At 35.6% G+C, this 13,625-nt stretch overlaps 1 protein-coding gene across 2 annotated transcripts in view; it reads right to left on the bottom strand.

Moving 5' to 3' along the window:
- LOC149939632 (transmembrane protease serine 2-like) overlaps positions 1 to 13,625 on the bottom strand; it is a 208,163-nt gene that overhangs the window by 88,202 nt on the left and 106,336 nt on the right. For both annotated transcript variants that reach the window (XM_090177954.1, XM_090177955.1), the window contains exons 3-4: positions 2,634 to 2,720; positions 1,531 to 1,666 (exon numbers count right to left, since the gene is read on the bottom strand). In XM_090177954.1, coding sequence (XP_090034080.1) covers positions 1,531 to 1,666; positions 2,634 to 2,717 — 220 coding nt within the window. In that variant the 5' untranslated portion in view covers positions 2,718 to 2,720. The remainder of the gene's footprint in view (positions 1 to 1,530; positions 1,667 to 2,633; positions 2,721 to 13,625) is intronic.

Here is a 13,625-nt window from a genome sequence, read left to right as displayed (position 1 = left end):
TTTTGTATATACGAAATGTCGTCATTTTCTTTTGCTCGAAGACCTATCGGTACGAGCTATTAGTAAGTTTTTATATTTCTTCAGATTTGTTTAGGGTTAAGCTTTCTAATCCCTTTTCGTAATGGACTAATCTACTTATTCGCTAACTCTATCATCCTTTGCATTGCAGTCCATAGCCATGGTTCGTTTTAACGCTTCAATAACAGGGTTCGTACGAAATTTTCGGATTTAAAATCCCTGACCATTTTTTGGTAATTTTCATGATTTTATAGGATTTTTTTTAATTATCAGAAACTTAATTATATTTTATAACAACATACTGAGAGCGTCTCTCTCCTCTCTCCGGAAAAGGTGCCAGAGAAATTTTAAAATAATTTAAACCCGAACTGCCGAGAAGATTTTAAAATTTTTAAACACGACCTGCCGAGAAAATTTAAAAAAATTTAAACCCGACCTGCCGAGAAAATTTTAAAAAAAAATTTAAACCTGAACTGCCGAGAAGATTTTTTTTAAACCCGACCTGTCTCGGCCCGAAAAAAATATAAAATTAAACTCGACCCGACCCGCCTAAAACTTCGATATCGGGCCCAAAACTCATCTCTAAAAGGGAGTATCCACTTCCATGTTTATGGTGAATCCACGAATTTAATTTTTTTACCACTAGGTTTAACATAAGCTAAGAATGATTGGCGCTAGTTACTTTAAGAACAAGTAAGCAAACGTTTTTTTTAACTTAGTTCATGCTCCCTTTAAACTATTTCATAAGACAAATACACTGGCAGACCTTCGCGGTCTGCCAGGAAGCTCCTCCCCTTAATAGTCAATCAAATCGGCCCAGTATCTGATTGGTTCCCTAAAAAAGTCTTTTGACGCGACTGAAACGCACGACGGTGACGTTTTTCCTTTCCCGCCCACATTCCCGAACTAAAATACACGCATTCTTGGCTGTCCTTCATCTGTATTTTTTGCGTCAACATATATCGGGGGTGGACAACCTTTTCACCTCAAGGGGGAAATTCGAAATGTTTCGGGCGCTTGTCTCCCGTAACCCCTTATAACAGTATTCACGTTAATCACAAAAAAAACACCCAAAATGGGCATAGTACTCATTGTCAATCTTCACGTAATCTCAAAGTACTCATTGTAAATCTTCGCGTAATCTCAAAGAACTCATTGTAAATCTTCGCGTAATCTCAAAGTACTCATTGTAAATCTTCGCGTAATCTCAAAGTACTCATTGTAAATCTTCGCGTAATCTCAAAGTACTCATTGTAAATCTTACCGTAATCTCAAAGTATTAACTGCTTAGGTAATCGGTGTACAAGCTAACTAATTAATCAGCCCCTCATTACCTCGGGGGACGGGGCAGCTAATTTTGATTTGATTGAGAATTTGAACGATTGGTGCGTATTACATAGGCGTCCTAACTTATTTGCTGCACGTGGTGGCTACTGGCTACAATACCAGGGGGTGGTTGTAACTTCCGATTGTACGTAAAAATAGGCAGATTATAAATTGGTCGATACTTACTTTGTTGATATATGTACCATATTAAATAGCTGACTAAAATAGCGCAAAGAAGAAAGGAGTTGGAGAAGATGACGAGCAGTTTCCATCTGCATTTCCAGGTGAAGCGCTTCCTCTTTCGCGGCACCACGTCTTCGTCCTAAAATGTACACGAGATCGTACATTCAGGGTTGCCACTTTTTCGATTTATTTTAATAAAAATCAAATCAATCGATTTGTTTTATTTAAATCGTTTTTTTATTTTATTTTGATTTTTATACAATTATTGGCCCTTTTTCTGTATAATTAACGGTTATTTTACTTTTATCAGTTAGCTAATCTTGAATTAAACGTAATCACAATTAAATTTAATTATTATTGTATATTTTAGTTTGCTCAGATTTTTATGTATTTTAATTTTTTAAGAAACTATTTTTTGCCATTTTTAATACCTCCATTGAAATAACTTGTGTAATTTAAATCAATAATTTTTTTTGTAAATAATAAGTACTTTATTTGAACTAAATTCCCAAACTCTGTCCTAAAATTTAATTAATAATATTAAACAATAAATAATAAATTATATTTATTATTATATTTAGAAAATAATAAGCTTAATAGGAAAAGAAGCATTAAATAATAATTATGAACCTAACTCTCTGTTACATTTCCATTTTATTATTAAAGTCATTTTATATTTAAAGTTGGGATTGGTTGTTACAATGGACATTTTTGCTTCTTTAATCATGCTTAAGAATATATTTCAATTTGAAAAACATCGGTTGAAAGTTATTTCCCAAATTCCCATAGGAAAAGTGCCGTGTTCTTTGTGGAAATTCCTGATTTGCGAAAAGTCTTTGAAAACTCAAGGTTGATTTTCATTAAACTTACTTTTTCGAGTTACGACTTTTTAAAACTCAGATAACGCTGGTTCGGTTTTTTTTGTTTTGTTTTGAGAGTCATACACCAAACGCTGGTTCGGTAATATTATCTGTACAAACGCCAACTAGAAATGCTTCGTATTTAATTAACTTTTAACAGTGTCCGGGCAGCTTTTGAGAAACTGACGTAGATGGCGCCCCGATGAATACTGAAGTGAGGTATTTCGGACTCGGAAAAGCACTTACTTTAAACGCATGGGAAAGAGGGACAGTGGTGATTTCTTCTTTTTTAATTTGTGAGGAGTTACAGTTGCTTCGGTCTTTGTCCATCACCTAGAGGGAACAAATAAAATATTTTAGTTACACAATCATTAACAAGGTGGCGCCACACGGCCTCTTAAATGGACTATAAACCAAGTTGACATACGAATAGAATATCCAGCCAATTGACTGATGAATGAATGAATGATTTAGTGTTGTAAGTCGGAAAATTTTCCGGAAATGACCGAGCCCTTTTTTTCCAGAAAATTTTCCGTATTTTTCCGAAAAAAATAAAAAAAGTTTTCATTCAATGATTAGTCTAATTTATTGTTTGCAAATTTAAATAAAGCAGCTTTTTCGACTAATTTTTTCTAATCTAAAAGTAAAACCAAACCTCTAGACTAGTTAAAACTGCTCACAGGATTATTTACATTTTATAACAAATATATATCAAAATGAAATAAAATAAAATAAAATAAAGTGAATAAAAAAAAGATATGTACAAAATATTTACAAAAGATTAGTTCAAAAACCTTAGTTAAGTTTGAGTTTCTTTTCCTCACGGTTACCAAGTTGGCAAGGGAAAAGTTCCATTCACAGGGGTAACGCCATTAGAGGTCAACTTTTAAAAACCCTAAATATTATGAGTCTAAAACGTTCAAATTTTAAATTTTCTAAAAATATTTTTTGTTTCTTTTTTCACGATTTGAGCATTAGTTTATTTTTGTACAAAACTTAACTTAAACTAGTGTTGGAAGTGTTAAAATTGTTAAGTATTTATCCCTTCCCGCCCAAAAGTTAAAATTTGCGCCATCTAGAATAAATAAAATCATTAAAATTGATCCCCATAAATGTTCGTTTCCTGTAAGTCTTCGTTGAATTGGTCTATAATGAAGTTCAGACATACGCCGCAAAAGAACTTGGCGCTGTATGTAACGTCCAGGTAACGGCGGTGATAAATCTTCGTTAACTTATTTTCACCTAAAGCCAAGGTAAATTGAAAATGGAGTATGAAAAAATAGCCACTTCGTTTCCAAAAGCCCAAAACTACTTATTTTGAAATGTATTTATCGTCATAAATCGCTAGACGAACTTTTAGTTTGTCCTTGGTAGCTGAAGTGACGTTTCGCCTCTATAGACGAGGCTTAAAGCCAAGTCCGCAATCTATTGAAAGTCCCCAGCAGCGTTATGTCAGCAACTGTCGCGAGACGTTATGTAAACCGCAAATCAGCTCAACCGTATAATATTAGTTTCACCTAGAGTGTGATTGATTGACGTATTATTTGCATTATTGACCCGGACAATCTAGAATGTATGTGATGGCCCATTCTGGTTCTGAGTATAGGAAAACAGACATTTAAAGGTCTACAGAATACACTTATACGCATATAATAAGGGAGAAGACCCTTTTACAGGGGTACCGCCATTGTGTGTACATTTCTAATAATCTACTTGTTACTAGATGGCGTCATCAGTTTACAATCCGAAATAACAAAAATGATAATATCCGTGAAAGTCTAATTTAAATTGTGGTTATTTAAAAGCTGAAATTTTGTATAACTATATTTTCTAAAATATTTTATGTAAACTTTCAGCTTGAAATAGCACTTAAATTATATAATAAATAAATAAAATTATTTTATTTTTTCAAATTTTGCTCCAAAATATACGCGCTGGTGTCATCTAGTGTAGAAATACGAAATTAAAATTTTATACTCGATGGCGGTTTGTAAAGGTTTGTTTGGTGTATCATTTGAAAGATTTAGGCGGAATTTCTGGCAGCTACCCCGTGAATACCTTCGCTTTGTTGTGAAAGCTAGTAGCAACAAATCCCGCACCCCACACAAGGAGAGCGCAACCCGTCAAAAGTCATGGATTTTCTCGCGTACAATTTTCATTGGTTAGACGCTTTAGCGCCTGCTGCCGTCGGAAGGGGAAAATTCGGAAGTTGTCTTCCCCCCGCCCGAAAAACGTTCAGCGTAAAGGAACGTCCAATAAAATTTGTACGCAACACTGCGTTCGCGTGTTTAAAGGCTAGCTGCGTCCTCCTTGTGTTTATTGCTCCTTGGTGAAAGTACCATCCTAATAGTAATATTTAAAGATGGATATTGAAACTCGATCGCTTATTGATATTGCGCTACCGCGAAGGCTTCATATTTTTTATATCTCCATCAAGGCAAAACTGCCGGTCACGTCAATGTTATTTTGTCTATAGTTCGCTACGTGGTTTCACATAGAACAGCGCGCATTTTGTAATATTCTCATTCCCTTAGAGAAAACAGCTGCATTGTATTTTCCCTCTTGAGAATTGAAACAAAATCCTTATTTCTGACCCTGTTTGCGAAGCTTTTTTCTTGCTCTCGTCATTCCTCATCATAGATATAGGAAACGTATATAAAGGTCTAGATAAAATATTTGAAAGGGAGTGAATACGGAGGTGACAGCTAGCAGAAACGCGTAATTTCTTCAGGCTATCCTTATAAGGCGCTATATATCGGTAAGAAAGCTCGTGCTATCGTCGCGAGAGCCATTGTCTCCTGCTTAAAAATAATACTAAAGGTCACCGACAGATGGTGTCTAAAGACTACGGCCGGCGGAAAGGTCAAGCACTTAGTACTAAAATGCTAAGAAAGCTCATAGACATAATAAAGAAATAGACCCAAGATTCTACGGCGGGTAAATACGGGAGCGATAACTAGCAGACAGCCGGTATTTGTTCCGTATTCCTGTGGTACCACGTTTAAGCGACGCCTGTCGATTAGGCGAGAAAATACAAAATCATCACGTGACACGTCACACATGTTCGTGTTTGTAATCTTTTAGGTACTCTGACGTGATTCGCGAATATTTTGGCTGTGAGAATTTAAAATAAGGTAAATTTTTATTATAATTTTTAAATAAGTCAATTAATTCTTTCAAAACCCAAATAAAAAGCAGCAGATGATCTTATAATTAAAAACCAATAATTCTATTTGCGAAATGATATTTTGTCAAAGGCTTAAGTAACTATCCGGTTTGTTGTGGTTATGGCTTGTTATGGGAATATTCTGAGATTCTAAATTGTAAACAAAAGTATATGGAATTTTGATGAAAAGGATGATTCTACCTTGGATTAATAATGATTCTACTAAAGGTATGTAGCTATTGTCCTTGAAAAAAAATTAGCTTTGACAATTTAAGTCTGATGGCTTGACCCTTCATTTCTAGATTTTTGTCCTTCGCTAATTTGTGGAGTCTGAGCTTGCAATATAAATTAATAACTTTCTTAATGATGATGTTCGATTCCAACTTCAGGATCAAACATGTTCGTGGTGATCTGGTAAGATGTCCATGCCAACAATATTTCTTAATACAGCAAGTTCTAGCAAGACTACATTTCTTTTATAGAGAGAGGAATATCTCTTCATAACAACTAAACAAAATTGGCTAAAAACCAAGGAGATCTTACTCAAATTATAATAACATAATTAAACCTACACGAAATGATCCTTGGTCAAAATTTAAAGGTGAGAAGTTAGCATCACCGGTTTTTTCTATTTCACTTTCAACTGGATGTAATTTCTTTAAATTAAATAAAAAAATTATTTTGACTATTTTTACTTGTTTTAATTCTATGGAAACCAAACCAGAGTTGGAATGGCTTTTGGTGTGACCCACCTTTTGCCATTTACAATTTGTATATCCCGTTCTAAAAAGTGATCATTACAAATTAAATCATGATTTGAATGTGTCGCGATTTACAGCAATTGTCCAAAAATGGTACACTAACTCAGAACCGCACGAAACTTCTTATCTACCGTCGACTAACTTTCGTTAAATGACGGGATTCTAATACGTTTCTCGCTGAAGTTGCCAGTAGCAACAAATCCGTATGGGTATCTCTGCACTGTACACCAACGCTGATAAAATAATATTAATTGTAGTACTGGCAGACAATAATTGTTGACAGTAAGAATAATGCCGCTAGGCATCCACAATACTGAATCTTGGGCATGAAAATCGCTTAAAATAAAGTCTTAAAATTTTTAGCGACCCGACTATTGATTCTCCTGCGCTTGGCTGTATTAATTTTAGCCATAGGAAATCGCGCTGACCCCTTAAATAAGAATGGCCTACCGACCATTCTTAATAGTAAGTTAACTTTTAGCTTTACATTTCGTATCATTTTGAAATTTTTATTATTGTTTAGGCTTAGTTTCTCTTTTCGGTGTAACAGTCGCGAGCCAGATTTCCCGCACGGTACTGACGAGTCCCAAATAGGACAAAACCGGTCTACCGTTGGAAATTCTGGCTAATTTATTTAATTTAGTTTTTCACTCAAAGATCTGTGTCCCGAGATTCGCGTCTTTTTGTTTGCCCGAAAACCTATCGGTACGATCTATTTGTAAGTTTTTAAATTTCTTCAAATTTGTTTAGGGTTTAGCTTTTTTTCCCTTTTCCTAATGGACTAATCTACTTATTCGCCAATTTTATAATACTATATAGTACCCTTTTTTTCAATACTTCGTTACTGGGGAACTATAAAATCAATATTTTGGTGGCTATAAGGGCCGATCTCAATTTTTTTAACTTTTTTTATTTAAAAAATGCAGCAAAGAATTCCTTTGTTAGAATTTCCGGAAGCTTAGCGTTGGTTACGCCATGGGCCAAATAATGATAAATCCAGGACATGCCTCTGGTACCTTCATACGTACTAAATCGGTCGCCCACCAAAAGTAAAGGGCGGCCATTTTAGTAGGTGGGGAAAAGGTGCAAATAAAAAAAATTGGGAGCAAAATCAAAGTCGAAATTCGGAAATAAGTGGCGGTTGTAATTCGAAAATCCTGCCATATTGGCCCCTCGTTTTTAGATTAATGTTAACGATTCTAGGAAAGCATATGTTTAATATTATATAAATATACATGTATATATATTATACTAATTATGAACCTAGTACGTAAAAAAAGTGCTTACATTAATAACCACACTAGATATGATAACTGTGAATAAATATTCCAGGATATTTACTACGACGACCACGTGTATTATTTTTGAAAACTGCCCCTAAAAAATTTTCCCCCAAAATGACGTACGTCCGCGATCGCGCATTTTTCCCAATAGGGGGCAATAGTGGTCAGGTGTTAGCGCTGTTGGACGGGTTTTTCGCATAGAGCCATGTCCTGGATTTATCATTATTTGGCCCATGGTTACGCTGGGTTTTTAGATTCAAACTTGAATTTCCCGCCGAATGTTTTTAGTCATTGAAAAGATAATTGACTTCGGAAATCTGGCAACGATGTTGGCCACTCCTGGGCTAAAGATTAACTCAATCTCGCGTTTTCGAGCCGTGAGATCTGTGGTGGACTAACTATCACCCGGGTCTCTAGAGATAAGCTTGAACTTTATTATCCTCGCCTCGGTAAACCTACTTTTGGCCAGTTCCGCGCTCCTAGGCTTAAGCCTACTCAGCCTATTGGTTAATCCGTCAACGCGCGGGATAAACTTGGCTTGTCTAAGCCACCGGCACTAGAAATTCCTGGTGCTTTGGTTTGAGACTCGTAATGGTCTCGTACTTTCCTAACTTCCCGTCTAAAACGATGATGACGCGTATTTCGTGACGTGTTGGAAGTTACGCAATTTACGTCGTATGCTGTGAACAGGATTTCTTTCAGGAAAAAACTACGAAGCGGTTGAAAGTTGGACTTTCTTCACTTCTGAGTTTTTCACAAATGGGATTGCTAATGAGTGGAGCTTTTAACCCTCTAATGTTCAATCTAAAACGGCAAACAGTTGCTGGACAATTATAAGCACTGCTGAACTCTAAGTGTAATTATTCTGAAATTCAAAAGTCATTCCTTAAAGGACATCGCACTTCTTCTATGGGATTTGGCTTTCGACAGATGTTTTTCAAATTGAAACAAGTTGTTAAGCTTGATCAAAGGAGCGAAATTGTCTATTGCCATTTTTCTCTAGCTCCTATAGCTTGTCCAGTATCACTGGTCAAAAGCGGACAAAACTTAGTATAGTCTATTTGTTTAAAGGATTCACGGCCCATGGGTTAGCGTTCTACGTTCGCGCGTCGCTAGTCCGGGCTCTTTATCAATAGAGTTTTCTTGCCAAGATTTTTACACCTCTTTATTTATTTATTTATTTATTTAGAAAGGAACTTTGCCAACCATTATTCACTATTCATTATTTCTTTTCTCGCAAATAATTATTCGATGAATTTTCGTACGTGGAATTATTTATTATACAATATTTTATAAGCAATAATAAAATAAAACATACCATAAAATAAATACTTAAGAAATCAGAATATATATGATTAACTGTTTCGTTAAATCCCACATTCAACACTCGCTGATAGGAAAGAAACAGTCACACCACAACATATCAAACACTTATTTATCGATTATAGTCACGGTCACACGACAGTTAAAACTCAATATTTAACTCTTTATTTACTTTGTTCGTTCATCGTGCGATCAGAACGAAACCAAATCCGACGCTCTGTTTTGGGAAGCATCCCGAATCTTGGCAAGAATATAGTGAGACCGGACTAGCGACGCGCGATCGTAGAACGCTAACCGATGGGCCGTGAATTCTTTTAACAAATAGACTATACTAAGTTTCGTCCACTTTTGACCGCTGATTCTGGACAAACTATAGGAGATAGGGAAAAATGGCAACGGACAATTTTGCTCCTTTAAGCCAGCTTAACAACATGTTACAGTTTGAAAAAATTCGGTCGAAAGCCAAATCCCATAGAAGAAGTGCGATGCCCTTTGTTGGTTTACCTGAATTTTAAATGCATTTCTTTCAAATTTGATTGTTTCGCTTGTTTCTAATTTTATTTATTATTGCGAGAGACACATGGTCCAATAAATGTATACACTTTGTACTTTGTGTACAATAAACTCCTACAGGAATCCATACCTCTACTTTGAATGCTTATCGCGGCAGATTTTCGTCTAGATGTGGCTGACGGTTTTTTTGACGTCACTATGTAAACTTAACAAACAACAACGTGAGAGGGGAGCGCGCAGAGGGGATTTTATCTCTCGTAGGCGGGGCTAAAGCCGTCAGAGTGATCTTAGTTCTTACCATACGCGATACGCCAGGATAAGCATTCCAAGTAGAGGTATGGATTACTGTTTCAAATTTGATTATTTCTCTTGTTTCTAATTTTATTTATTATTATGGTACAATAAGTGTATACACTTTATATTTCCTGTACAATAAACTACTATTATTATTATTATTATTATTGAACGCCATCTTCCGTAACTTTTACGAACACAATTATCGCCTTCGAATTCGAACCGCCACCATTGTGACTCAGCCGTCGCGTGAAATAGTTAGCACTAACCAGTATAGAAGTCGGTTTTTGCGTCTTCCGCTGAGTAGGAAGTTAGGCTGATTGTCGAGCGATTCAGATTAACGCTGAAACGGAATTAGCTTTTTCGGAGCATTTAAACGATATTCGTAGTTAAATGTAAATGGTTTGTTCAACTTTTAAAACGCAAGTAAACCAATTATAATGACAACGTTTCTATACGCTCAGAGATAACCAGACGACATGACTTATAGGGAGTATAAAGGGAGAGGTTCGATAGCGGACAATGAATTTCATGTTTTTGCCACTAGGTGAGCTGTTGATTGACTTTTAGTATGAAAAGTCTGTAGGAGCCACTATCCTTACCTTGTTATGCAAAATTTAGACGCGTGCGACTTTCCCGCGGGCCATTCTACTGGCTTAATGGTTAGCACTTTCGCCTCGCAGTAAGAAGAGCCGGGTTCAATCACAGCTTGTGTTACTGGGTGAAAACTCGGAACAACTCTTTCAGCGTTGAGTTTGCAAGTTCTCTCCCATAAAAACTTGTTGAGGTTAACCGAGGTGCAGGTGCTAACTACTCTCAGAAAATTTGTACACCAGACTTCGGACTTGAAATGACTGTCACAAAACTTCCGATTTCGCAAGGTTTTTTTTAATTAAAAAAACTTAGAGACTTCAAAATATTTAATTATTTTTTTAAAGACTTTGCTTGAAAGATTTTAATTTTTTTAACGACTTCGTGAAATGTGTATACCAGATTTCATGAGTGACTAGCCCCTTGAGGTTAACGGTAATAGTTTGTGTAGGGAGCTGTTGCCTCGCGTGGCATGCAGGGCTGGCCACCACCCTCCTACGCATTGTAACCCGGACACCTGAATGAATGGCTTTAAAAGTCGCTTGATGACTTGGGCCAAAGGTGGTGTCTTGGGTATTAAATCCTATCTGATGATTATTATTATTATTTAATAAAGCAGGTTTCGCTTTGTGTGAAACATAAAACTATAATTGTATTCCAGAAGTGTGTCAGTTAGTTGAAATCATTACTGATTGCTAACTGCTAAGTGTGGAGTGACGTTAAAGTCACTATGACAACCACGCCAAAATCACCTATTAGGCCTAATGAAATGGCTTTCAGTAAATATTTAACACGCGAACTAACACACGCTTGTGAAACATAATCATAATCGTAAAGTAATAATATTAGCATAAAATTAAGTTTTAATATAATTGCAAATAATTTTTTCAACAATAAGGAAACCACAAAATTTAATTCAAAAGGTTTCAAATTCAATATTTATGCAAAACTAAGAACCAAAAATAAGACACTTGGCCGTTCATAAGAAACCAGGGATGAAAAAAAACGGTTTTTACACACAATCCTAAGGATTTGTGTGTATTAGTCTCACGATGACGATACCGATACCGCCGTGTCGCGCATATCTCTTCAACGGTTAGGGCTAGAAGAGTCAATGATATCGCGTTCGAATGTACATACATCGCCATTGATAGCCTTTCATAAAGTTTTCAAATCGGAGCCCTAGAAGTTGGGCATTTGCCCAATTTACTATTTTCGGTGGTTTCGCTTTATGTGGTAGATATTTTATTTAAAATTAAGTTCGATAACGTTAAAAAAATATTATTGGATAGGTTAGGATTCAGCGGACCTACAACTTCGGTTATATCAGTAAATATTAAATTTAAGTATAGTTTTCAGGGTAATTTACGGGACCCCAATTTTCGTGGTATTATATTTTCGCCTAAAAATCTAAATACAGTTCCTTAATTTAAGTCCGATTTTCATGAAAGTTATATTTTTGAATAGCTGTGGTTTCATTATAACCTAGAGTTGCAAATACGTTCCTTAATTTTAATTCTAAGTAAGGTTTTTTGGGCAGCGTATAAGGACCCCTCAATTTACAACATTGTAAATCCGCGTGTTTATAGAGGTCTACGCGCCAGTTTCCCTCTAGCGTTTTTCAAGGCCGGTCAGAGTGCGCCGCGCTTTCAACGTATGACCAGAAGTAACAATTAAGTATGACACTGATCGACCTAGTCTTCGACGTATGACCAGCAGTAATAAGTCTGACACTCAACGTAACAAATAAGTGTGATCAGAAGTAACAAATAAGTATGAAACTGATCGAACTAGTCTTTGTCGTATAACCAGGAAAAAAAAAGTGTGACACTCAACGGCTGATTAGTAGTAACAAATAAGTGTGAATAGCAGAAGTAAAAAATAAGAGTGACACTGATCGAAGGAATCTTCGATGCTTTCAAAGTATGACTAGAGGTAACAAATAAGTGTAAATACAATCATGTGTGACCGTGGATATATATTGGTTGTGATACCGGCGTTGCAGGTTGCTGTGAATAGCTCAAACAAACTTAACACATTAGAAGGATTGTGTGTATTCTGTATTTTTATTGAAACAAGACGTACGACGCGTCGTACGTCTTGTTTCAATAAAAATCCAGGTTTTTTTAACACTGCTTTATTTTGCTATTACTCTATTTTTCGCTTCTGTTTAACCGTGCATAAATATTACCAATCAACTAAAAATTAATATGAGTAATAAAAAATATGCCTAGATTAAACCATGCACAACCTTTCTGAAGATTTTATAGAAAAAAGAGAAAATTTTCAAGCGTATTAAAGGAAAATATAGGAAAACAATAAGCAAAAATAAGAATACTTATCGAAAAAGAGTAGAAGAAATAAAATTAAACATAGGATGAAGAAGGGTACACGACGACGAAATGTTTTCGGGTTATACTACATGAGAAAACCTAAGGAATTTATAGCAAGGTATTGAAAATATAGGAAATGTGGTCACCTTGTAAATGTTTTAAAAATGTAATCATTTCGCTAAGAAAATGTACAAATATTTTGGAATAATTTTTAGTTAATTATAAAACCCATTTAAAAATCACTTTGTTTAAACCATGATTTAAACCATGATTATAACCATGGTTTAAACCAGCCAGCCCTGTAAGAAACAACCTGAATTTGTAGCTGGTTCCTATGAAAAAAATATTGTTCCCTTAACTTCGTGATAAAAATAACGACTGAAGATATACGGTAATATCACCAAGGCTTAGAGCTTTATTGCTTGCTATACTTTTTAGTACACCCTTTCGACACTAACATCGTTTTCCATTTTACTGCTCGAGATTGGCCCCCTTACGACCCCGGTAGGCGGAAGAGGCTCTACGCAATGAAAAATGTGATACAATGTATACAGTATGCGCACGCCGTTTATCGGGTTGAACTCTCCTTGTGAACAGTGCGTTTGGTGCTTCTAAGGTTCATGTTGGCTCAAATTTCTACTCCGCTAAAATACTCTCGATTATACATGTATAATATAATATTTCCATGTCCACTAAAAAAACGAAAAATGATAAATAACTGAATAACGTTTATTTTGAAAAATTTCAAATTTCTATGGTTTATTCCTCGTGCAGGGGGACATTTACTAGTGTAAAATTTAATGACCTTGAACCACGTCTTCAAGGTCATTCAAAAACGATCTCGAGAACTGTTGGGTTTACGGATTTGGTTCCAAAAAGAACGTTGTTGCTTGCCATGTTATTAGTTCAAATAACTTTGTTTTGACCAAATTTGAACAATTAGAAGCCGAGAAATTGCAGTTTTGAGAGAAATA

Source organism: Leiobunum rupestre, chromosome 6, assembly GCF_980474605.1.
Source record: "Leiobunum rupestre chromosome 6, qqLeiRupe1.1.hap1, whole genome shotgun sequence".
NCBI classification, from domain to species: Eukaryota; Metazoa; Arthropoda; class Arachnida; order Opiliones; family Sclerosomatidae; genus Leiobunum; species Leiobunum rupestre.
The sequence above is the reverse complement of the archived record's forward strand: the minus strand, read 5'-3'. Positions and strand labels throughout refer to the sequence as shown.